This window comes from Xyrauchen texanus, chromosome 27, assembly GCF_025860055.1.
Source record: "Xyrauchen texanus isolate HMW12.3.18 chromosome 27, RBS_HiC_50CHRs, whole genome shotgun sequence".
NCBI classification, from domain to species: Eukaryota; Metazoa; Chordata; class Actinopteri; order Cypriniformes; family Catostomidae; genus Xyrauchen; species Xyrauchen texanus.
In genome coordinates, this window is record NC_068302.1 from 1,102,398 (window position 1) to 1,129,800 (window position 27,403).

Sequence of the window (27,403 nt, forward strand, 5' to 3'; positions counted from 1 at the left end):
ATTAAAGGAAACAAAGTGCAGTTTACAATGCACATCTCTGGAAAATCATCCAAAACCACCAAAAAAAAACATGAATATTATTAACTGTGGTTGAATCTATAATGCAAATAGTCTGAAATAAACATATGCCTCTAGAATGGCACGCACATATTAACATGTCTGAGCAAAGTCTTTCAATTATATAAATGTACATTTCAATCAGAGGAAGCAAAGACATTGCTTAAGTGCTACTTCAGTCCAAAAAGGTATAGCAGTGTACTTTGGCTGTCAAATTCTCTGCTGTTCACCTGTATGCATTGTGGATTTTCCGTAACACAACGTGGGTTTAATAACGGTGGTGAAGGTGGATGCGACGTAGGGAGTATCGAAGTTGTGAGGCATGCTGTTTAGTGACAGATGATGTCTACAGGTATATAGGATCCTGAATTAATTCACCGTTTTAAACAGGTCCCGCTGTTTCTTGTGTTCCGTGGAGAAGTCAGAGAAGACGGAGATTTGTGATCCGTTGTAATATAAGCTCCCCATGCTACCAAAACAGTCGCAAGTGTACAATGATGGGTCCCAGGATGCGGATTGGTCTGGTGCGCTTGCTCAATCTCCTGTGTCTTTGAAAATTTGTCCCCGAAAAGATCGGAGAAGAACAATGTCATGAAATGTTTTTTTTGTGTATATTTTCTTGAACAATCTGGCTAGCGCTGCGATTATCCACTATTGATTAGCACCGCCTGGAATATACAGAACCACAGTTACACACCTAACTAGTGTTTTACATGGTACTGTTGTTTTTGATTACGTCATTCATAGTTTTCAGTGATGCTTAATATATGAACTATTTTCCAGGTTGTCTACCTTGCTTTTAAGCATCTTGTTATTTGTCTCAAAAGATTTACATTAACACTATAGAATCTTGATCCTCTCATCGATGCTATTATTTTCTTGAACTATCAGGCTGCCACTGTGATTATCCACTAGTGCTTAGTACTGCCTCTGACGGTCAGGAGAATTGAAACAGAACTAATTTAGTCCTTGACTATAAGAATACTAAGAAATATATTTCAAAATGCAAAACTTTCAGATAAATCTAGAAAATCTAATTGTTATAGAGTAGGTCTGGGTATCACCAACCAACTCACAATATGCAACACAATACATGTCAAGATTTAAATATGTTGGATCACAATTTAAATGCAACCAAATGCGTGAGAAAGTCCCGACATGTTTTTGAGAGAAAGAGTGAATGATGTGGCCTCATAGAAGTGGTTCTGATGAAAGAAATAACGTCTCAGAATTTTCACTATTTTACTGTTGGACATGTAGAATCAAAGAATCGATAAGTGTTCGAATTGTGTCAGAGCTACCATGTAGTGGTAAGAAAGAAAAGAGCAGTAAGGAGCAGCAGAAAAAAAGCCAGTAGCCACGAAAACACTGGACAGTCTACCTACGCTGAACGGAATAATTAATTATTGAATAAATTATGTCAGACACACGACTCTGACTTGGTAAGATTTCCCAATAATCTCTACAGAATAGAACCAAAAATTCTAAGAATAATACTAAATTTAAATTAGTCATTTTTATATTTTAATGAGTTGTAAGATGTTAAGCTTAGTAATAATTATATATATATATATATATATATATATATATATATATATATATATATATATATATATTATTATTATTAATAGTTGCCCCCATGGATGAGTGCTAAGTGTATAGTAGGGCTAGAAGACATAGCTCATCAGAAAATGATTATAACATAGTACAAAGTTCTGCCATTCATGCCAAAAAGTTCAATCTTTGTTTCATCAGATAAGAGATGTTTCTCATGGTCTGAGAGTCCTTCAGCTGCCTTTTGGCAAACTCCAGAAGGGCTGTCATGTGCCTTTTACTGAGGAGTGGCTTCCGTCTGGCCACTCTACCATAAAGGCCATCTTGGTGAAGTGCTGCAGAGATGGTTGTTCTTCTGGAAGCTTCTCCTCTCTCCACAGAGAAACATTGGAGCTCTGACAGAGTGACCATCGGGTTCTTGGTCACCTCCCTGACTAAGGCCCTTCTCCCCCATCACTCAGTTTGGCCGGGCGGCCAGCTCTAATGTGCTCACTGGAACCTTCAATGCTGCAGAAATGTTTCTGTACCCTTCCCCAGATCTGTGCCTCAATACAATCCAGACTCGGAGGTCTACAGACAATTCTTTGGACTTCATGGCTTGGTTTGTGCTCTGACATGCACTGTTAACTGTGGGACCTTACAGGTGTGTGCCTTTCCAAATCATGTCCAATCAACTGAATTTACAGTGATCAGATGATTTACAGATGATCTGAATTTACAGATGATCAGTGGAAACGGGAAGCACCTGAGCTCAATTTTGAGTGTTATGGCAAAGGCTGTGAATACTTATGTACATGTGATTTTCTTTGTTTTGCTTTTATTTTTAATACATTTGCAAAGATTTCAAACAAACTTCTTTCACGTTGTCATTATGGGGTATTGTTTGTAGAATTTTGAGAAAAATAATGAATTTAATCAATTTTGGAAATAAGGCTGTAACATAATAAATTGTGGAAAAAGAGAAGCGCTGTGAATACTTTCCGGATGCACTGTATACCTTGTTGTCATAATTAACACAGGCTAATGGTAAATTCTGTAATTCTTTCCAAACCAGTTTTTTTGTGACATTTGAAGTATTGACATACAGATTATAGACTAGAGTTAAACGGAAAAATATTATGTCGACACTTCTGAAATTTTTGCAATAATTTGCATTCTATCAGCTTTATTTTGATAAAATCCTTGGATGGAAATGTAGTTATAGTCATTCAGTCTCCATCTGTAAATGTATCGCCGCACATGGGCATTTAGAAATATCGCATTGTGACAGCAATTATTTGAACAAAACAAATTTTCTTTTTGTAATTTTACAGGGTTTCTGCAGGTTTTATGAAGTTAAATGTAAGACTTTTTTTAAAGACTTTTTTAAGACCAGCTAAAGAAAATTGAAGGGAACACAAGACGTCAATATATTCTCTAAATGTCAATGTCTAAGAGCACATGAAGTGTAATATTTAAAGCTACACTTCAAAGTTTAAAAATACAACATTCAATAGATCTTCATTACTTAAATAATTTTTCAAAAAGTATCTTAAGGCTTGAATACCTCTGCTCCCATCCACCAGAATATGGAAATAATTTTAACCTTCTGATCAGACCAATCGTATCAGTTATATTCCTCTACACACTGCTGTGTCACTTACTAACAGATGAAGCTGCACATTCCACCAACAGTACTGTATACTGATCAATTAATATTCAGTGATCTATTGTAAGCCGTGTGACAGACATTAGGCCTAGTCTTCTCTCTAAAATATCAAACAGGGTGACCAGATTTTTAAAGTCTCAAAATGGGCAGGACACTTGTGTGTGTGTTTATTTAGTACTGCCAGGGTTAGGGTTTCAGTTACTATTTTACAAGACAAAATAGTAACTGAATTTAAACCCACGATCCTGTTAAGGAGTTTACATTCCCTTGGTATTTAAAATGGCGTGTTGCTTTCTCGATGATCAATGACTGTTTGTGTAATAACTGTTCAGGAGTCCCTGAGCAGTGAAGATGTCCGATTTTCTTAAGAAAACCCCCTAACTACTGTACAATTATTTGGTTTCTCAGCATCTTCTGCACATTCAAGTATTTTGACACTGGGGACAATTGAGGGACTAAAACACAACTATAACAAAAGTGGCAAACAATTATTTATGCTCAAGAAGGCAACACAGGAAGATCCAAGGTGTGCAAACTTTTGAACAGGATGATTTGTGTAAATAGAGTACATTTTGTGTTATGTAACTTTTGAAGGGCAGTACTACATAAAAAATGTAATATTTAATCTCTTATAGGCTATTTGTATACATTTTGAAAGGGGTTTGGAAACTTGTATTATTTTAAGAATGTGAAATGTCAGAATAATAGTAGAGAAAATTATTTATTTCAGCTCTTATTTCTTTTATCACATTACCGCTTCACGGTTGGGATGGTGTTCTCCGGCTTGTGAGCCTCACCCTTTTTCCTCCAAACATAATGATGGTCATTATGGCCAAACAGTTCAATGTTTGTTTCATTAGACAAGAGGACATTTCTACAAAAAGTATGATCTTTGTCCCCATGTGCAGTTGCAAACTGTAGTCTGGATTTTTATGGTGGTTTTGGAGCAGTTGCTTCTTCCTTGCTGAGCGGCCTTTCAGGTTATGTCTATATAGGACTTGTTTTACTGTGGATATAGATACTTGTCTACCTGTTTCCTCCAGCATCTTCAAAAGGTCCTTTGCTGTTGTTCTGGGATTGATTTGCATTTTTCCGCACCAAACTACATTCATCTCTAGGAGACAGAATGCGTCTCCTTCCTGAGTGGTATGATGACTGCGTGGTCACATGGAGTTTATACTTTGCGTACTAGTGTTTGTACAGATGAATGTGGTACCTTCAGGCATTTGGAATTTGCTCAAAAGGATGAACAAGGCTTGTGAGGTCTTGGCTGATTTCTTTTGATTGTCCCATGATATCAAGCAAAGAGTCACTGAGTTTGAAGATAGGCCTGAAAATACTTCCACAGGTACACCTCCAATTCAGTACACCTCCTATCAGAAGCTAATTGGCTAATTGTCTAAAGGCTTGACATCATTTTCCAAGCTGCTTATAGGCACAGTTAACTTCTGACCCACTTAAAAAAACAATTTGATTTAGTTTTTGTAGCCTATCCATATGATGTCATATTGCATGTGTAATTATGAAATAACTTGGTTATTGCACAAAAGGTGCACATTCTAATACAAAATTCACAACATTGTTACCTAAAATTTTAAATAAAATCTCCACATCTCAATATATAAGTGCTTGTACTCTGTAAAAAGTGCAGTGTAGCTGTCTGAATGTGGCATTGTTACCTCATAGAGAGGTGAACATTATCAGTGACAGAAAAATCCTTGCTTTCATATTCACGTGTTGTGCGAAGAAATGGATCAGCTTCTTTCAGCTCGTTGTTGAAAACGATTTTTTATTGGTGTATTTCTACTTGCGTTGACTGACAGGACGACAAAGAGAGCATGACGTCACTGCCATGGTAATCAGATTCATTTCAGCAGATTTGCTGTAATACTAGAATGAAAGTCAAATCAGTGTGTGACACATCGATTTCTTCTCTTCTCCGCAAACGATACCAAAGAAAATAGCGAGAAGGAAAATAAGCACATCAAATATATGAAGAAAAAAAAAAATCTGAGCCTACCAGCTGAAACGGGACATAATTGAAATAATTATTGTTTAGAGAATTGTCAGGACACTGGAACACTCTAAAAACTGGACGTCTGGTCACCCTACTAAAACGCAATGAGAAAACAATCCCTCATACAGCATTTAAAGCCATGACCATATGAATTTAAGTGTTGTTGCTCCAATTTAAGGCCTTATTTTTCGGGATGGCGAATTAAGACTTTAAGACCCGCGGAAACCCTATTTTATGTTTCTAGTTTTCTAGCTTTGATGAAACACCAAGGGACCTCCCAAGTTCATTTTTTTTAATCTTATGGGGAGTCCCTTAACTGTCATGGCAGCCCCCCTCAATACAAACAGTGGTATTGTTACAACATTGTGAGAAAAAGTACTGCGATATATCAATACATGTTTGTATCACCACAGCCCTATTACAAAGTATATTGAGACTTGATTACATATTTTCCATGCTTCATGAGAATGGGCGGTCGCTGCTGTGGTGCTGTGGAAATGTTCGGAATCAAGATGCAAATCAGCTTTTCCTTTCAGATTCTTTATTCATGGCTGGGAGATGACAGTTTCTCCCCGATCATCAGTTACACACACACACACTTCTTAGAGAGACCCAAACGTTTATTTGAGTCTTCAGCTGCGATTTTCATTTCAATAGTAACAGTGACTTTAATGATAGGTGATATTTATTTTCTTAGGTCTGTCTTGAAAGGTTTGATAAAAAATACATTTCTGTTTTGAGAAAATGAACAGAATTTGTATTTCTGAAACCTTTCGATTGTGCTTAATAAACAGACTAAAATCATTTTTTATTTTATAATAAATTATAATTTTTTTGGTGCCCTGTTCTTTAGTTCTAGATCTTTTTAAGAACATTGATGTGTTACAGCGGCTGTATCTTGTAAATATCTGTAATGATTAAAGATGGGCAAGGAGGCGGGAACCGGCTGAGCAGTCAAAGAAACTTTTATGACATAAAAGAACTGAAACATAACATAAAAGACATAGAAGCACACTAAAGACATAACCAGTGCCCCCAGCTCGTTTTTATCCCCCTCCCAGCTGATTAGCTGACACAGTGCCGACCATGCACCCTCATGGCCCGATCATGCCCTCCTCATTGTCACAATGTCATGTTTTATAATGTATTGCACTGACCTTTGCCCCCAGCAGCAGGTCAGGTGAGCGGTACCAAAGTGTGACCACTACAGGTGTGTAGGGCTTGAGAGGTGATCCATACTCTCTGGCCAAGCCAAAATCTCCAATCTACAAAACACAATACACACATTTTATTTAGTGATAATGAGTGTGGTGTGTGTGTGTGGGTGCTTAATTGAATCGTGTAATGTGTTGACAATTCAATAATCGTAAATAGACAAAATGTAATTTTCTCCATACAAAATACAAAAATTACTTCTGATTTGGAGCAAAATATGTCCCAGACATGTTCTTGACAGGTTTTGTGGAACACTACATGGACATAAGTATGTGGACACGCCATTCTAATGAACAGATTTGGCTATTCCTGTAGCTTCTTTGAGAACAAAGCTTAATGATACGCCTTACAGTGACTTTCTTGCAAATTGTATGCTTCAAACATTTTGGCAACAGTTTGGTGGTGGGTCCTTTTCTGATCTGATGACAATGCCCCTGTCCACAACGAAGGTTTACTGAGTTTCGTGAGGAAGATCTTGACCAGCCTGCACAAAGCCACTGGGATGAATTGGAACACTGACAGTGAGCCAAGTCCCAGTATATGACCTCACTGATGCTCTTGTGTCTGAATGGAAGTATCTCCCCTTAGCCATGTACCAACATGCAGTTGAAAGCTTAACCAGAAGAGTGGAAGCTGTGGAGGGGTTAATGTCTTTGAATTTGAAGTTAAATGTTGAACAAGCATATATGGGTGTGCTTGTTCGGGAGTCCACATACATTTGGCCAAATAGTTTATCATAAATTAATTTAAAGCTTGGACCCTTTTTTCTTTTTGACCTTTAAAATGCCTTTGTGACTCAACAGCAGGTTGGAGGTCTTCAGGTCACGATGAAGGATCCAGTTGTCATGGAGATGACGGACACCTCTCAAGAGCTGAATCATCAATGTCTTCACCTCACCTGCCGAGGAAAACAAATATTACTCTTGTGGATAGCTACATTCGTTCACGTCACTAGAATATAATGAATGTCGTGTAGATTTGGACAGGTTTGTTCATACCAGGCAGGAAGGGCTGTTTCATGGTCTCCATCAGACTTTTCAGATCATGCTCCACATAATTCATCACAATGTAGATTTTATCCATATTACTGCCAACAACAATCTCCTACAACAAAAGTTAAAAGATCTGATTAAAATCACAATAAAAAAAAACACCAACTTTAAAATATATTTGAAATACCACAAACATATAACAATTAACAAGACAACGGTCAAGTTCAAATGCTTTTATTACATGTTGATCAATCAAGGAAAAAAAGAAAGTATTCTGATATTAATGCTGATAGTCTTGATCATTCATTGGTGTAATGATTCATAAGTTTTCATGATGCATTGATTACTAATTCTGCCAATACAACAGTATTGATCTTAAAATATGACATCATTTGTGATGGTCAGTAATAGATTTAAAATTATAAATTTAAAGACTAAAAAGATTAGGGCATTTTTATTTTGGAGTGACTATTTGCACCCCAATAGTCTGGTGGAACCACAGAAATATATGTCAAACTAGACATTAGATGTCGCTGCAGTGGAAAGGGGTGGAAAGATGGTGTGAATGTGTAGTGTCGTCCTAGCATCCTGGTCCGATTCTGCCTTTTGTCCCACTTTTTTTTTTTTACCATTCAATTTGCTGTATCCTTTCTTAATATTTTGTTTTATACTACTAACAATAATAAATCAAAATTAATATAAAAGTTAATTCAACTTTTAAAATCAACTGCGTCGATCACACTCATTCCTTCACGCAATTTTGTGGTTACCATAACCATTACAAAATACCATGGTGAAACTAGGGGTTGTTATAGGGTGTCCGTGGCACAATACCGTAACACAATAAAAACGGCAGTGATGCCCATATGTTTGTATTTACAGTGCATCAGTAAAGTATTCACAGGCTTCACTTTTTCCACATTTTGTTATGTTACAGCCTTTTTCCAAAATGGATTAAATTTATTATTTTTCTCAAAATTCTACAAACAATACCCCATAATGACAATGTGAAGGAAGTTTGTTTGAAATCTTTGCAAATGTATTACAAATAAAAAAAAAATAAAAATAAAAAAAAAATCACATGTACATAAGTATTTACAGCCTTTGCCATAACACTCAAAATTGAGCTCAGGTGCTTCCCGTTTCCACTGATCATCTGTAAATTCAGATCATCTGTAAATCATCTGATCACTGTAAATTCAGTTGATTGGACATGATTTGGAAAGGCACACACCTGTCTATATAAGGTCCCACAGTTAACAGTGCATGTCAGAGCACAAACCAAGCCATGAAATCCAAAGAATTGTCTGTAGACCTCCGAGTCTGGATTGTATTGAGGCACAGATCTGGGGAAGGGTACAGAAACATTTCTGCATGCATTGAAGGTCCCAATGAGCACAGTGGTCTCCATCATCCATAAATGGAAGAAGTTTGGAACCACCAGGACTCGTCCTAGAGCTGGCCACCCAGTCAAACTGAGCAATCGGGGGAGAAGGGCCTTAGTCAGGGAGATGACCAAGAACCCGATGGTCACTCTGACAGAGCTCCAGTGTTTCTCTGTGGAGAGAGGAGAACCTTCCAGAAGAACAACCATCTCTGCAGCACTCCACCAATCAGGCCTGTATGGTAGAGTGGCCGGATGGAAGCCACTCCTCAGTAAAAGGCACATGACAGCCCGTCTGGAGTTTGACAAAAGGCACCTGAAGGACTCGCAATCCATGTGAAACAAACAAAGATTGAACTCTTTGGCCTGAATGGCAAGCGTCATGTCTGGAGGAAAGCAGGCACCGCTCATCACCTGGCCAATACCATCTCTACATGGAAGCATCATGCTGTGGGGACGTTTTTCAGAGGCAGGGACAGGGAGACTAGTCAGGATTGAGGGAAAGATGAATGCAACAATGTACAGAGACATCCTTGATGAAAACCTGCTCTAGAGTACTCTGGACCTCAGACTGGTGTGAAGGTTCATCTTCCAACAGAACCCTAAGCACACAGCAAAGATAACAAAGGAGTGGCTACGGGACAACTCTGTGAATGTCCTTGAGTGGCCCAGCAAGAGCCCAGACTTGAACCCGACTGGACATCTCTGGAGAGATCTGAAAATGGCTATGCACCAGTAATAAATTTGCAAAGATTTCAAACAATCGTCTTTCATGTTGTCATTATGGGGTATTCTTTAAAGAATTTTGAGGAAAATAATTAATTTAATCAATTTTGGAATAAGGCTGTAACATAACAAATGTGGAAAAAGTGAAGCCTGTGAATACTTTACTGATGCACTGTAAATATGGGTGCAAATAGCATTTGCCTTTTTACTGTTCTTGCCTAAGATACAATTTGGGAAAAAGTTGCTAGATTGAATCAATGTTAAAAATCAAATCACGTTGCAATTGAACTGAAAACCAAAGAATCCTAAATCAAAATCATGTTGCTGTCAACCTAAAAATTCACACCTTTATTATTCATTTATATTATCCTATCACTGGCCTCCAGACTAAAAATGTCTACAGAGTCATTGGCTCCTAAACTGAAACATTAAGGAAACAAAACACAAATTTAAAGATGCTCGATGTAGATGGTTATCCAGAATTGAGACAGAAAGCCGATATAATTAATAATCACTTTATACACTTTATAACCACTTATTAGGAACACCTGTCCATCTACATATTCATGTGATTTCCTAATCAGCCAATCGTGTGACAGCGGTACATAAAATCATGATGTGATGCCAGTGATTTTGACTGTGGCTTGATTGTTGGTGTCAGATGGGCTAGTTTGAATATTTCTGGGTTTTCACACACAACAGTCTCTAGAATTTACTCAGAATAGTGCCAAAAACAAAAATCATCCAGTGATCAGCAGTTATGTGGATGGAAATGTCTTGTTGTTCAGAGGTCAACAGAGAATGACCAGACTGGTTTGAACTGATAAAGTCTACTGTAACTCAGATAACCACTCTGTACAATTGTGATGAGAAGAATATCATCTCAGAAGGCACAACACATCGAACCTTGAGGCGAATGGGCAACAACAGCAGAACAACACATTGGGTTCCACATCTGTCAGCCAAGAACAGAAAACTGAGGCTACAGTGGCCTGCCATTTGTGTACCTCAGCAGAAATTCAGATGTCAGACCAGATCATCGTTTTCCAGTCATCTTCTGTCCAGTTTTGGTGAGCTTGTGCCCACAGCAGCCTCAGATTTCTGTTTATGTTGTGCATTCTTAGCGACTCTGATTCAAACTAACCTGCTAACCTGAGTTTCTGAGTCCAAATATTGTGAGAATTTGTTTTGGCTGATTCATTAAAGAAATGATTCAAAAGAGTAATTTGTTTACGAATCGGATATAATGGCTCTGCACTGTGGTTGTTGTTGCAGCATGCTCATCTCAACAGAAAGGCTGAAAAGCGATGCAAGACATACTGGCGCACACTCAAAGATGTAATCCAATAACTCAAGACGATATCTGAAGAAACTGCACTGCACTGCACTCCCTAACACTGTTTGGGACGAAAACACACTTCCTCAGTTTAAGTCTAAAGACTCTTCTATTTAGCCAGACATACACCTAACTTATCCTTCAACCCACAATTAGGCTGCTTTAGTTAGGTCTGCCAGAACCAGAAACAATGATCATGATCTATAACTCTGCAATAAATTGAATGGCATCTACGCTAATATTAATATTTTTGTTTCCATGTCTCAGTCTTGGGATTCATATCCTGAGGTCACCAGAACCGGCTGGATCCAGCTCCATTCCTGCTTTGTGTTGGACTCAACTGCTACGTGTCACTGTGTGATGATGACTAAATGCAGCCGGTGCCAGCCAAACATCACTTCAGTCTATTATGATGGACTTCAGAGGATGAACTGATGCCAACACCAACCATAAGACATGGAATACTTCATATGCCACTGCCTGAACCTTGGACTTAGGATAGACCTCAATGAAATGACCTGCCGGTTGAACAGCGATGCACCTCAATGATCTCTGCCAGCATCACCTCGGTCTAATGATGGACTTCACTCTTGAAATGAAATACATCGACTATCAATTAATTACCAACAAAAGCCTTCATCAGCCAATTAACAAAGACAATTGCATCTATGTGAACTTCTGCAGTTAATCCAGGATGGACTTCAAAGACATTAGTCATTAATCTTACAGCCAAAATCTTTGTTTAAACACTGACCCTTAACACTTACTAAGTTTAATATTTTAAAGCATGACTTTAACTATACATAAGTTATATTGTCTTTATATTCATGAGTCAGAGGGGAACTGGCCCCCACAGTGAGTCTGGTTTCTCCCAAGGTTATTTTTCTTCATTAATCCACATCTTATGGAGTTTTGTGTTCCTTGCCACAGTCGCCTTCAGCTTGCTCATTACTAATACAATTATTAATTAATTAATTATTTTTAAACACAATTAACAATTGTATTTTATCCAATTACACAATGATGACTCAAACATTTTAGACATTACAGTTTTATTGTCTGTTGATTTATATTTAATATTTAATCTGTTATAATTAATCATTATAATTGCAATTATTTATTTGACATTTAATCGTCAGCCAAATTTCATAATAGTTACAGTCCTAATTTTCATTAGATCCTAACCTTGTGAATATTTTTGTTAAAAATGCGTATGAAATTTGAAACAGTGACAACAGCTTGTATCATTAATAAAAATGCAATTTCATGACAAACATTTATAGAAAGTAAAATTTGTGCATTTTTTAAAATCTAAAATGTGATTAAAATGATAAGGTGAAATATAAAAATAAAATGTACAATATATTATATCGCATGAAGTAATATATATGAATAGGCCCTCTTTCTCGGTTTGTTTATCATTTTCAGTTGCATTAAGCTGCCATGTGATCAAAAGTCTGGCGAGTAAAAATCTAAATTTACTAGCCAATAGCGATTCATTCTCCAACGTGACCAAAGAGGGTTGTTTGATGAATTTTAATGAATCTGTAATGAAACGTAATAATTAGCCTTCCAACAGTGTGGGTGTAAAATGTACCTTTTTATTTGACATGTATCACTAATCATAAATAAAAAAGTGGCTGAATTCACACTACTCCATATCTCATGAATGACAGAGGTGTTATCTACAGTATTGCTTTAACACTGTGTTCTCACCCTGACGGTGACAATGTTTGGATGCTGGGCTTTCAGGATGGTGTTAATCTCTCGAAGGGAGGTGATGGGGAAGCCTTCCTTCTCCTTCTCCATCTTCAGTCTCTTCAGGGCCACAATTTCATCGGTCTTCTTGTCTTTGGCTCTGTAGACGACTCCATAAGTGCCCTCTTCAATGCGGTTCAAACACTGAAACTCCTCCACACTCCGACAGCCCTGAAACACACACACACACACACACACATCACATCACATTATCACTCTGTTCCAAAACCATAGTTTTTAAAATCAAATTTAAGACCTTTTTCAAGACCTGAACAAATACAATTAATACTGTATCCCCATATCAAAAAAACAACACAATCTGAAAATAAATCATGTATCACACTTACTTAAACAGGCAGGGGCACACACTCAACATGGCCTTAACATTGATTATCAGTAAAACGGGGTAGAATATATGCTTGAGACACGTTTACCACATATACACCGCATTAAAAAAATGTATGTACCATTAAATAAATAGATACAAAATAGAGTTCTACAGATATTGGATTGTGCTGATTCAATAATGTGTTGCAAGCCAGTTAATCTACCAATAGGTTTTTTTTAAATTGGTAACCTATATTTAATGTTCTTAGTCTTTTACTTCCTGTGATGTGGAGGGCCAGAAAGAGGCTACAAGAGTCCAAATTAAATTAAATTCCAGTATGTGGTATACCAATAACCATAAAAAAAAAAAAAAAGATTTGATTCATAGTGCAGAACTTTTAATTTTAAAAGCTAAAATACACCAGGGACTCTTATTCTGAAATGTAAGCGCTTCAGTGCATCCAGCTGCTCAATTCAATCAAATGTGCACTCCTACAATAATCTATAATGCAGAGGCATTGAAAACTTCAGTGTCATCCGGGGCTTAGCCCACAGGGAAGAAAAATCCTTCCTTCCATGACTTAAAACATGACCACCCTTTCCTGTCATATAATAATTATATTCAGTACAACACTGACACTGGTTCAGAACTTTATATGTGCAAATGTCAGGCGGGCAATAAACTGATCAAACCCATTTTCATTGCAGAGGATCAAAGCGAGAACTACAACTTGTCGTCTCATTTGTTCATTGTGCAGAAACTAACACTAACAATAAAATCAAAGCAATTAAACAATTTAAATTTGCAATTGTTATTTATCATAATATTTTGGGAATAAATCGAAAGGAAAGTCATGTGATGGACAACAGCAAAGTGGAGTCTTTACACACAACATCACTAACAAGGGAGATAACTTGGCTATACAACTGAGCTGAATTTGTGGGAAGTGTTTGCGAGCTCTCCGTTCATGAATGAGGTGTGCATTAATACAGGAGTTGCAACCTGTGGGCGCCTCTCAAGGGAGGTGTGAGATACAGGCTCACGCTCAAGTGAAGCTAAAAATAATTGGAACTGCAGTGAATTATATAAGTCCATATCAGGATATTGTATGTGGTAACATTCCCTCAGTTACAGTATTGTTTAGAGAGGAAAACCCAATAACAACGGCAAGCAGGACTGCTCAAATCTGTCCAATTCTTTCTAATGAATACATTACATTTCCTACATAACTGCTGCAGTGTCCAGATATTAATAACTCTGTACAGATGCACCCAAAGACCAAAGATTTCTTTATTGATGATTCAACCACATCCTCCACATCCATCTCCTGCATTAATGAAGCCGCTTGCTCGCCGTCCATTCTATCGTAGTGATAATGATGCTCTGTTTAGCCTAATATTGCATTTTTTTTCTCTGTAATATTTCTACTTTATTCACAAAATACTAAGACTTTATTCTCATCATTTTTACTTTATTCGCAAAATATTACTACTTTATAAATCAACATTTTTATTTACCGTGGCAATGAAACACCATTGTGGGATCACTGTGTAAAGTTACAAATAATTTTAATTGGGGTCTGGGTTTCTCAGCAAGTATTGACGCTGACTATCACCCCTGGAGTCGTGAGTTCGAATCAAAAGCATGCTGAGTGACTCCAGTCAGGTCTCCTAAGGAACCAAATTGGCCGGTTGCTAGGGAGGGTTGAGTCACATGGGGTAACCTCCTCATAGTCGCTATAATGTGGTTCTTGCTCTCAGTGGGGCGTGGTGAGTTGTGCGTGGATGCCGCGGAGAAAAGCGTGAAGCCTCCACAAGCGCTACGTATCCATGGCAACGCACTCAACAAGACTGTTGCTGTCTGCTGCCTACTGAATGAAATCCAAGTACATTTTTTTTAAAGCTTAATCCATTGTCTTTGATGGCTTTTTTTTCACCATGTTCATCGCAGGCAGGGTTGTGCACATGTGTGATTGTGTACCTGTAAAGCAGGCAGGTATTTGGGCAGCTCTTTCTTCAGCTCTACAGGTGAGATGGGAGGCGATTCGGGGATGTAGTTGTCTTCTGGAGTGGCCGAGTGAGTGTGAGACTGTGGTGTAACATCAAGTACTTCATCAACTTCCTCTGCCTCGTCTTCCTCACCGCTCACCTCTGAGTCATGATCAAACCGTGACTCTGGAACTGACACATCAAACACTTTCAAGCACAGCCATTACATACACATAACCGCACCTTATGGCAGCAAAACGATACTAATTATGGACATGTTTTATAATACTATTTAAAAGAGTAAGACATCACTCACTTGGGGGGATGTGATCTCCATTCTCTATGTCCTCTTCATCCTCCTCTGACTGATCCACACTTAAGTCACCTGAAAAAAGCACAACACCCTTCTAGCTCATACAGTATATCAGTGAATGTCCAAGAGCTTTAACATTTCAGAGTGTTGATAGACATTAACAGCGACCATAATCACTCACTCAGTTAGTGATGCACTGATATCGGATTTTGGCAGAATGCAAATTAAAACAATATGCCATGAGAGACTGTGGTAAAATAAAAAATAAAGCACGGCTTTAGAAGACACTCAATTCTGATTGGATGAGCCACAGTTGAAGTCGTTGTAATATGCCAGCAAACACACACCTGTGATATAATCTATATTATTGTGCCAAATGGTTATGTTGCTGTCAACAATCTGCACTTACAGCCATGACCAAATGTATTTGCAGTGACATAAATGTTGTGTTTTGCAAAGGTTGCTGCTTCAGTATTTGTAAATAATTATTTCACATGTTTCTGTGGTATACTGGAAAACAATGATAAGTGTTTCATGAGTTTTAAAGGCTTTTATTGGCAAAAACACTCAATTTATGCAAAGAGTCAATATTTACAGTGTTGACCCTTGTTCTTCATAACCTCTGCAATTCACTGTGGCATGCTGGATATCAGCTTCTGGGCCAAATCCTGACTGATGGTGATCCATTCTTGCCTTATTAGTGCTCGGAGTTGATCACAATTTGTGGGCTTCTGTTTGTCAACTCGCCTTTTGAGGATTGACCACAGGTTCTCTATGGGATTAAGATCAGGGGATCCAAAATTTCAATGTAATGATCTCCAAGCCACTTCATTATCACTCTTGCCTTGTGACATGGTGCTCCATCATGCTGGAAAATGCACGGATCATCACCAAATTGCTCCTGGATCGTTGGGAGAAGTTGTTGCTCTTGAGGGATGTTTTATATAGCATTCTTTATTCATGACAGTGTTTTTGGGCAGAATTGTGAGAGAGCCCACTCCCTTGGATGAAAAGCAAACCCACACACGGATGGTCTCATGATGCTTCACTGTTGACATGACACAGGACTCATGGTAGCATTCACCTTTTCTTCTTTGGACTATCGATTTTCCAGATGTCCCAAACAGTCGGAAGGGGGGTGCCCTTTTTCACACCAGGCCATTGTCCAAAAGTCTTCGCCTCACTGTGCGTGCAGATGTACTCACACCAACCTGCTGCCAATATTGAGCAAGCTCTGCACTGGTGGTGACACAAATCCGTAGTGGGCTCCTCAGGAGGAGACGGTCCTGGCACGTGCTGGACACTCTGGGACGTCCTGAAGCCTTCTTCACTGCAGTTGAACCTCTCTCCTTTAAGTTCTTGATGATCTGGTAAATGGTTCTTTCAGGTGCAATATTCTTTGCAGCAATTTCCTTGCATGTGAGGCCATTTTGAAGCAAAGCGATGATGGCTGCATGTCTTTCTTTAGAAGTAACCATTGCGAACAAGAACACAATGATTGGAAGCACTTCTTCCCTCCTTTTATAGCAAACAGTCTGCTCTTATAATCCGATCAGAATGATAGAGTGATTTCACCTGACTAGTACTTGCTCACACTTTCACAGGTGCTGCTGATATGATTAGTGAAATTATGTTAGCTGGTCATTTTGTGCCAGGACCAAAAAACAGTGAAATTTAGTTTTTTGGCCAATGAAGCTTTTTGCAATTATTTAAAATGCATCTGATCACTCTGCACAATAACCTAGAAACAATGTGATTCAACACCACAACAACTGAAGCAGCAAACTTTGCGATACACAAAATGTCACTGCTGGCCATGGCTGTATGCTAATGTGCTAATAAAAAAATAATTATTTATTGTGATCACTAATATTAAAGCTAAACAATGATCTGACCACGGCCCACAGACATCTTGTTCCCCTCTCTTTACCAAGCCTAGGGCTGTTAGAGTCAGGTGTGATATTTCACTGCACTTATTTCAGTGATAACTGACAGGTAAGACGTTTTATTTCTGCATGTCATGGCATTGGCAGAGTGCTTGTGCTGTTTAATGCGCATTAGAGTTGTTTCTCTACAGCACATCACCGACATGTTAGTGATATTTTCTGTATTTTATAATATGAATTATGAATTCAAAGTCAAGTGTGTATTATCACTTCACAAAACAGTTTGTCTTTACGGCAAGCAATTATTTTACACTTCAGGACATCACAACCAAGATCGTGCACATCCGTGTCAAACAGAGTGCTACAGAGAAATTAAGCACAATCACTATTTTTGATTAAATGTTTGTTGTTGGAAATCAAGTTTATTTATTGAAATCCTACGTATAATGCATATAATCTTTTAGTATAAGATCATTAACTGTAAAGGCCACAATACACTCATGGTGAAGTTCATCTTAGAATCAACAGTATACTGTTTGCAAACATAGAGGAGCATTTAAATATGAGACACATGCTGTCCTGTCAACAGACTACATCCGAAACATTAACCAATATTACTTATATGTGATATTAATGAATCCACATGATATCAGCAAAAGAAGCACTTTTAACTACTCTGTGATGATTTACAGTGATATGAAGCCAGTTACATTTGTTATTGAATTTTACAGATTTCATCGAAAATAAAACTAAAATACTAAAAACAAAACAAGAAGGTTTTGAAAAATGTCTCTGCGTGAACTATCATACAGTAGATACTTTTGCAGCAACTCGGCCACTCTGCACTCCAGTGTGTTTATGTTGACTGATCTTTTTCTAATTAATTTCTTAAAGTCAAAGTCAAGTTAATGTCAAAATAGGCATCAAAGAAGGTAGAGCCCCAGGTCACATTCACTGATGACATGGACCAATGGCAGTGCATTATTTTTTACATTAATTGAAAAATGTTTCTTTTTTATCCCCAATTTGGAATGCCCAATTCCCACTAATTAGATGGTCCTCATGGTGGCGCGGTTACTCCCCTCAATCTGGATGGTGGAGGACAAGTCTCATTTGCCTCTGCTTCTGCGATTGTCTATCCGCGCATTTTATCAGGTGACTCGTTGTGCATGACACCGCGGAGACTCACAGCATGTGGAGACTCATGCTACTCTCCACGATCCACACACAACTCACCACACGCCCCATTGAGAGAACCACCAATCACCACCACGAGGAGGTTACCCCATGTGACTCTACCCTCCCTAGCTACTGGGCTAATTTGGTTGCTTAGACCTGACTGGAGTCACTCAACACACCCTGGATTCAAACTCGCGACTCCAGGGGTGATAGTCAGCATCAATACTCGCTGAGATACCCAGACCCCCACAGAGTCCTTTATATTTAAAGACAATACAGATACATGTTACTACGTTCAGAGGAGGCTTTGATTTTCTTTACAACCATATATAACTGAGTGGTTTACATTGTCCTTCTGCTTCCAAATAGAAGACAAAAAGGGTTTTTATTATTTTTGAGAAAAAAAAAAATGTAATTTATTTAGTAGCATTTATATTTTAAATGTTTTAGTACACATGAATTCATGAAATGTATATATTTATTTTTATGTTTTAAATGCAGGATATAAAAAGTGTTTTTTATCCAATAAATAAAATAATAAACTGTTTGCTCCATCATCATAATAATCATTATTTGCAGCATTAAATCTAAATAAACTATTCTTTCTTCAAGTAATAGACTCCATTAGTCTAACTGTAGGTGATATTATAGATATAGAAATTTGGCACATTAAGACATGTGTATAGGCGATCATCTGATCTGAAACTCTAACTTATTAACATGGTGTGTGTGTGTGTGCGCGCTAACCTCTGCTCTGTTCTGAGCCCTCAGAGTCTGATGCTGTTTCACCCTCTTCATTTCCTTCACTCTGACTGCTGGACTCCTCTTCATTATTCTCCTCACCACCATCATCCTCAGTGCCCGAACCAGAGCCTGACAACACACACACACAAACTAAATATGAGAAATGGTGCTAGCTGCGTTTAATATGAAAATAAATAGGATTTGATTCATTGATCTAAACTTTTATGTTACTCAACAATTGAAATGGGTCACAGACAAAAAAGGTAGAGAACCCCTGCACTAATCACATCTGACAAGAGAGAGAGAGAGCTGTACCCATTGATGACTCTGGTGTGCAGGTCTTCCTCTCGCTGTCACTCACATCCTGAAGATCAGACAGCAGATCTTTATCGTCTGTCTTCCCCTCTCGCACTGCAAACACAACAACACAAATTCATATCAGAGCTGAAGTGTGTCATAATCTTCATTTGAGTTCCACAGAAGAACGTCATGTGACATTGAGATGAAAAAAACGATTAATTTACCCAAATACATTTTGCACAATTTGACATCAAACATCTTTTGTGTTTAAACATGTTCCTGAAATGTATTGTGTGTCATGTGTAATGTTGAAAAGAGAGATTGAGTGTGCAACCTGCTCTCTGCCGTTGTTCGCTGTTCTCTGCTTTGGGCTCTCTCGGCTGGCGAACAGGGGTACGACTGCGACTGCGGTGTCGAGACCGGCCCTTCTCTGAATACTCATCACCAGGAGCCCCTCTATGGTGAGACATGGACCCTGAACAAACACAATCATTCATACACAATCATAAGATTAGCAAAACATTCTGATATATAATGATCTGTGTCTCACACACATTGCAGCATATTCTGGCCAAGAACCACCCACTTAAGACAGGAAGAGACCCCATGACTGACATGTACAGTGACCAAACACAACAAACTGTTTGAAGATGATGTTTCAGGGCAGGTAAATCTGAAAACTCTGAGGAAAAAAGCCAAACACAACAATTATAATGGGAATTGGTAAAACATCATAGTGGCAGTGGGGGCGTGGTCAAGTGCCCGTCCGGAGAGAAAGTGGTAAGGGTGCTTGCACCCAAGCTAAAATATGTCTTAACACCTGTCTCTAATATGGTGGCGTACCCGAGGGCGGAAGAGCCCTCCTCCCCCCCCGTGTGTTCCACCCTTCCCTCTCACTCTGCTATCTCCCCATACCTTCATGCCCAGCGGAAGCGAGGAGCTCCACCTCCTAGGCCAGTTTCCTATGCGAGGTGGTGGACAGCTCCCCATGCCTCTACAGTGCCCGCCGCTCTCCCCCTCAGGTGGAAGTGTCCACCGAAGCAGGAGTGGGCGTGGTGTCTGGGCCAGCCTGCTGGTGTTGCGGGGATCCAGGGCACTTCCGGGATCAATGCCCTGTGATGGAGCTGGGGACAGTGGTCCGGATCCCCCAAACCCCGCAGGCTGGCCCCGACCGGGCCAGAGCATACCAGATACCGGTAAGGATCGGGGGTACTCACCAAGCATTGGTGGACACAGGTGATTTTGGGGACTAATTGGCCTGAATTCTGAAATATGTTAAAGGGAATATGTGCAACTGGTTCCTGCATAAAAGTGATGAGATGTGAAATATGCGATGCTCTGGCAGGAGAGGCGGAACCAGGGCCGTCTTCGTCAGCCCCATGACAAGATGACGTGAGGGGGGGAGAGGCTGCGGCCCGTCCCATCCTCAGGGGATTTCCCTTTCGAGCAGCCTAAACCCTTAAGCACGCCTTCAACCAAGTGAGAGTGATTGATGGTCAACATCTCTGGCAGAGTGTCGCACTTTTATATCCCTATTTTACGATTATAAACAAACGGTTGAGTGTTGCAGGACGCTCAAACAAAAGAAGATACAACCCAGCTTATAATACCGCGGAGCCAGGTGGCTCACTATAATCCGATGGCAGGTCATCTAGGTGAAAGGAAAACACTGAACCGCTTAATAGCCTGTTTTTATTGGCCCAGCATTGGTGGTAATGACTGCAGGTGGTGTACGGCATGCAGTGAATGTCAGCTGGTGAATCCACCGGCCACCCCAAAAGAGCCTTTGCGCCCCCTTCCTCTTATCGAGGTCCCCTTCGAGAGAATTGGTATGGACCTCGTCGGGCCATTAGAGCGGACATCGCTTTGTATTAGTCCTAGTGGACTACGCAACATAATATCCGGAAGCAATGCCTCTGCACAACATCTCAGCACGTAGTGTTGCGGAGGAAATCTTCAAAATAATCTCCTGTGTGGGGATTCCGAAAGAAATCCTCAACGATCAGGGCACAACTTTTGTGTCACGGACACTATGGAAGCTTTACGAATTATTGGGCATTAAGTAAATTCGCACCAGTGTTTAACATCCACAAACAGATGGCCTGGTGGAGCGATTTAATAAAACCCTTAAAAACATTATTCGTAAATTTGTACGAGGATGCTAGAAATTGGGATAAATGGCTCGATCCCCTTTTATTTGCAGTGCGAGAGGTCCAGCAAGCCTCCACTGGGTTTTCCCCATTCAAGCTGCTATATGGGCGGCGCCCGTGCAGGGTGCTTGACGTCATCTGCAAAGCTTGGGAGGAGAGCCCTTCAGACAGCAAGAATGAAATTCAGTACGTTCTTGAACATAGAGCAAAACTGAGGTCCTGAGATCGCTGTGGCGGGAGGGCGCACAGGCAGGCCAGATGGTGCCCCGGCTTGAGTCCGACGATGGGGAGATGTGGCAGCGGGGGCGTGGTCGAGCGCCCATCCAGAGAGAGAGAAAGCAGTAAATTATGTCTAACACCCGTATCTAATTCCAGTGAGCATGGGGAGTGCGGTATATAAATGGCCTATTTATGCTAAAGATATGCTTATTTTCTATATTCTGTTTATAGTAACCTCCTCAAGTCAAGTCAAGTGGTTTTTATTGTCGTTTCAACCATATACAGTTAGTACAGTACACAGCAAAACGAGACAACGTTCCTCCAGGACCATGGTGCTACATAAAAACAACAAAGGACCAACACAGGATCACATGAGACTACACAACGAAATAAAATACCTATATAAACTACCTATATATACCTATATAAAGTGCATGTGCAAACATGTGCAAAAAGTACAGGACAGTACAACAAATTACTGACAATGAACAGGACAATAGACAGTGCAGTGCCAACCAGTACTCAGTAGTGCAAAAAGATGACAGTTTCTAAAAATGTAAACATAACATACTATGAGATAATGTTCTATGCACATAGCAGTTATTGAGGTAGCAGACAGTTATAAAGTGACAGTAATTAAAGTGCAACTCAGGACACGTGTGTGTCAAACCAGTCTCTGAGTATTGAGGAGTCTGATGGCTTGGGGGAAGAAGCTGTTACACAGTCTGGCCGTGAGGGCCCGAATGCTTCGGTACCTCTTGCCAGACGGGAGGAGGGTAAAGAGTTTGTGTGAGGGGTGTGCGGGGTCGTCCACAATGCTGGTTGCTTTGCGGATACAGTGTTTTTTGTAAATGTCTTTGATGGAGGGAAGAGAGACCCCAATGATCTTCTCAGCTGTCCTCACTATCCTCTGCAGGGCTTTGCGGTCCGAAACGGTGCAAGTCCCAAACCAGGCAGTGATGCAGCTGCTCAGGATGCTCTCAATAGTCCCTCTATAGAATGTAGTGAGGATGGAGGTTGGGAGATGTGCTTTCCTCAGCCTTCGAAGAAAGTAGAGACGCTGCTGGGCTTTCTTGGTGATAGAGCTGGTGTTGAGGGACCAGGTGAGGTTCTCCGCCAGGTGAACACCAAGGAATTTGGTGCTCTTGACGATCTCCACAGAGGAGCCGTCGATGTTCAGCGGAGTGTGTTCACCTTGTGCTCTCCTAAAGTCAACAACCATCTCTTTTGTTTTGTCGACATTCAGGGACAGGTTGTTGGCTCTACACCAGTTCGTCAGCCGCTGCACCTCCTCTCTGTATGCCGACTCGTCGTTCTTGCTGATGAGACCCACCACGGTCGTGTCATCGGCGAACTTGATGATGTGATTCGAGCTGTGCATTGCTGCACAGTCATGAGTCAGCAGAGTGAACAGCAGTGGACTGAGCACACAGCCCTGGGGGGCCCCAGTGCTCAGTGTGGTGGTGGTGGAGATGCTGTTCCCGATCCGGACTGACTGAGGTCTCCCAGTCAGGAAGTCCAGGATCCAGTTGCAGAGGGAGGTGTCCAGGCCCAGCAGGTTCAGCTTTCCAATCAGGTGCTGGGGAATGATTGTGTTGAATGCTGAGCTGAAATCTATGAACAGCATTCGAACGTATGAGTCCTTATTGTCTAGGTGGGTGAGGGCCAGATGGAGGGTTGTGGTGATGGCATCGTCCGTTGAACGATAGGCAAACTGCAGTGGGTCTAGTGAGGGGGGCAGCTGGGTCTTAATCTGCCTCATGACGAGCCTCTCGAAGCACTTCATGATGATGGGTGTAAGTGCGACGGGACGGTAGTCGTTGAGGCAGGACACTGAAGACTTCTTTGGCATGGGGATGATGGTGGTGGCCTTGAAGCACGTTGGAACAACGGCGCTGCTCGGAGAGATGTTGAAGATGTCGGTAAGAACATCTGCTAGCTGGTCTGCACATCCTCTGAGCACTCTGCCAGGAATGTTGTCTGGTCCAGCAGCCTTCCGTGGGTTGACTCTACGTAGAGTTTTCCTCACATCTGCCGTGGTAAGACAGAGCACCTTGTCGTTGGGAGGAGGGGTGGACTTCCTCGCCACAACGTCGTTCTGCACTTCAAACCGAGCGTAGAAGTCGTTCAGCGCATCTGGAAGGGAGGCATCTTTGTCACAGGCAACTGATGTTGTCCTGTAGTTGGTGATGGCCTGGATGCCCTGCCACATGCGCCGCGTGTCACTGCTGTCCTGGAAGTGACTGTGGATTCTCTGGGCGTGTGCGCGCTTTGCCTCTCTGATTGCCCGTGACAGTTTGGCCCTAGCTGTTCTTAGGGCTGCCTTATCGCCTGCTCTGAAGGCGGAGTCTCGGGACCTCAGCAGCGTGCGCACCTCCGCAGTCATCCACGGCTTCTGGTTGGAGCGTGTGGTGATGGTCTTGGAGAAAGTGACATCATCAATGCACTTGCTGATGTAGCTGGTCACTGATGCTGTGTATTCCTCCAAGTTGGTAGAATCGCCATATGTTGCAGCCTCCCTGAACATGTGCCAGTCAGTACACTCAAAACAGTCCTGAAGAGCAGAGATGGCTCCTGCTGGCCAGGTTTTCACCTGCTTCTGAAGCGGTTTTGTGCGTCTGACGAGCGGTCTGTATGCTGGAATTAACATAACAGAGATGTGGTCTGAGTAGCCGAGGTGGGGGCGGGGCTCCGCCCGGTACACGCCTGGGATGTTTGTGTAAACAAGATCAAGCGCGTTCGCCCCTCTCGTTGCAAAGTCCACATACTGATGGAATTTTGGGAGCACTGTCTTGAGATTTGCATGGTTGAAATCTCCGGCGACAATAAACAGTCCGTCGGGGTGAGCGTTCTGCAGTTCGCTCATAGCCCCATACAGTTCACAGAGCGCTTCCTTAGCGTTAGCGCTGGGGGAATGTAAACTCCGGTTATGCAAACAGTGGTGAATTCCCGTGGTAGATAAAAAGGTCTGCATCTAACAGTCACAAGCTCCAACAGCGATGAACAGTAACTAGAGACTAGCATAGAGTTCTTGCACCATTCCGTGTTGATGTAAACACACAAGCCAACACCGCGAGTCTTACCGCGGAGAGCTGTATTTCTGTCGGCACGAAACGAGGCGAGCCCGTCTAGCTGAATGGCGGCATCCGGAACTCTGTCGCTGAGCCACGTCTCCGTGAAAACAAAGACGCAGCAGTCTCTAAACTCACGCTGCGTAGCCTGCTGGAGTCGGATATAGTCCAGTTTATTGTCCAGGGAGCAAACATTTGAGAGCAGGATAGACGGGAGAGCCGGCCGGCTATGGTTTGTTTTTAGCCTAGCATGGACCCCCGCCCTCTTTCCGCGCTTCCGCTTTCTGCACACCGCTTACGACGTCCTCTCCCCGGCCACCGGCATCAGGCGACGCCGAGGGCTGGAGGCCTGGTCTCCGCAGCAAGCCGAGTACGCGTAGCGCCTCCTGCAGGTCATCATGCAGCTTGGTTTTTGCATGAGTCTTATATTTCAGTAGTGTCTGGCAATGGTAGACACGAACACTGGTTGCTCCGATGTCCATGTGTTGCAAAAGTCGGGCTTTTTTAACAAAAATAGCACCATTGTGGATCCGGAGTGGCCGCTGCGTGCTACCGCGCCGCCATCTTGGATCCAAGACTCGTGGTCGCAATTAATGTTTCTTGCTCTCAAGGGGCGTGTGGTGAGTTGTGTGTGGATTGCGGAGTAGCATGAGCCTCCACATGCTGTGAGTCGCCGTGGTGTCATGCACAACGAGTCACTTGATAAGACGAGAGGATTGATGATCTCAGAAGCAGAGGCAAATGAGACATATCCTCCACCACCCGGATTGAGGTGAGCAACCACGTTACCATGAGGACCAACTAAGTAGTGGGAAATGGGCATTCCAAATTGGGAGAAAAGGGGATAAATAAATAAAAATAATAAAATAAAAAGAGATATTACTTGCTTTTAGATAGGTAAACATCAATCTTATTTACATATTTTAGTAGGATTACCCACCACACATCAATGTTTGTATTGTAATACATATGTAAATTTAAGAGGTAAAACTAATGATATGGCTGATACAAGTTATTCTTCAAAAACAATTTAATACTGTGTCTGTATAATAGGAGATTCTGTAAAAATATATACTGCAGTAAGTCTGTTTTTAGGGTTGCACGGTATACTAACAAAATATCGCAACACTAAAAATTTCAAAGGTACAATTTCATCTTGTTAATTTAAGTACCATATTAAAGTTTGCTGCCATTAGCAAAATGTAATGCAATGTGAGAGTTTTGAAATTAAATTAAATGCCATTTGAAAATAATAATAAAAAAAGACTATGTGACCAAGCGTGATCATTAAACAGTAGACAGTTGTCATTTCATGATATAATATACAGTCACATGCGCTGCGCACCACAGTATGAATAAGAGTCGCCTCCCTGCCCTCTCCTTCAACATGCACTACTAATGCCGGATTTTCATGCAGTGTGTCCAATAATATCCATATGCAGAGCCACCGATCAGTGTGTTTAGTGTATAAATGGCTGTGAACTCTCAAATGAACTGTTTCTTCTTTGCAGCTCGTTCAGCTCATGAGTTGCAGGAAGCTTGATATAACCAACTCTTCACAATCAGGAAGAACAGATATAATATACTGGAATACTGGAAACCTTTTTGGTGACAACGTTCTAGATTTTATTTACTAATTCCTTATGTAATTTACTCGGTGCGATAGCTTCTTGATCCTCAAATATTTCTAGCGGTTGACACATTTCTAACCGTATATAAATTTGGCCGGTGTATCAATTGCCCACCGCTAAAAGCCATTTTTGTCCAATACAGTCTCTGATACAGTTGAAGTCAGAAGTTTACATACACCTTATCCAAATACATTTAAACTCAATTTTTCACAATTCCTGACATTTAATGGTAGAAAACATTTCCTGTCTTAGGTCAGTTAGGATACTTTATTTTAAGAATGTGAAATGTCAGAATAATTGTAGAGAGAATGATTTATTTCAGCTTTTATTTCTTTCATCACATTCCCAGTGGGTCAAAAGGACATTTCTACAAAAAGATCTTTGTCCCCATGTGCAGTTGCAAACTGTAGTCTGGCTTTTTTATGGTGGTTTTGGAGCAGTGGCTTCTTCCTTGCTGAGCAGCCTTTCAGTTTATGTCGATATAGGACTTGTTTTACTGTGGATATAGATACTTGTCTACCAGTTTCCTCCAGCATCTTCACATGGTCCTTTGCTGTTGTTCTGGGATTGATTTGAACTTTTCACACCAAACTACATCTCTAGGAGACAGAATGCATCTCCTTCCTGAGTGGAATGATGGCTACATGGATCCAAGGTGTTAATACTTGTGTATAAATTGCTCCTAAGGATGAAACAAACTTGAGGAGGTCCACAATTCGTTTTTCTGAGGTTTTGGCTGATTTCTTTAGATTTTCCCATGAAGTCAAGCAAAGAGGCATGAATTTGAAGGTAGGACTTAAAATACATCCACAGGTACACCTCCAATTCAGTACACCTCCTATCAGAAGCTAATTGGCTAATCGCCTAAAGCAGTGCTTCTCAATCTTTTTTCAATAATGTACCCCCT

At 40.7% G+C, this 27,403-nt stretch overlaps 1 protein-coding gene across 1 annotated transcript in view; it reads right to left on the reverse strand.

Moving 5' to 3' along the window:
• The window catches only part of LOC127620636 (cyclin-dependent kinase 11B-like), a 57,905-nt gene that overhangs the window by 12,984 nt on the left and 17,518 nt on the right, over window positions 1-27,403 (reverse strand). The window contains exons 7-15 of the mRNA XM_052093835.1: window positions 19,760-19,900; window positions 19,441-19,536; window positions 19,129-19,254; window positions 15,320-15,388; window positions 14,996-15,195; window positions 12,646-12,858; window positions 7,490-7,595; window positions 7,268-7,389; window positions 6,434-6,541 (exon numbers count right to left, since the gene is read on the reverse strand). Of these exons, the coding sequence (XP_051949795.1) occupies window positions 6,434-6,541; window positions 7,268-7,389; window positions 7,490-7,595; window positions 12,646-12,858; window positions 14,996-15,195; window positions 15,320-15,388; window positions 19,129-19,254; window positions 19,441-19,536; window positions 19,760-19,900 (1,181 nt within the window). The remainder of the gene's footprint in view (window positions 1-6,433; window positions 6,542-7,267; window positions 7,390-7,489; window positions 7,596-12,645; window positions 12,859-14,995; window positions 15,196-15,319; window positions 15,389-19,128; window positions 19,255-19,440; window positions 19,537-19,759; window positions 19,901-27,403) is intronic.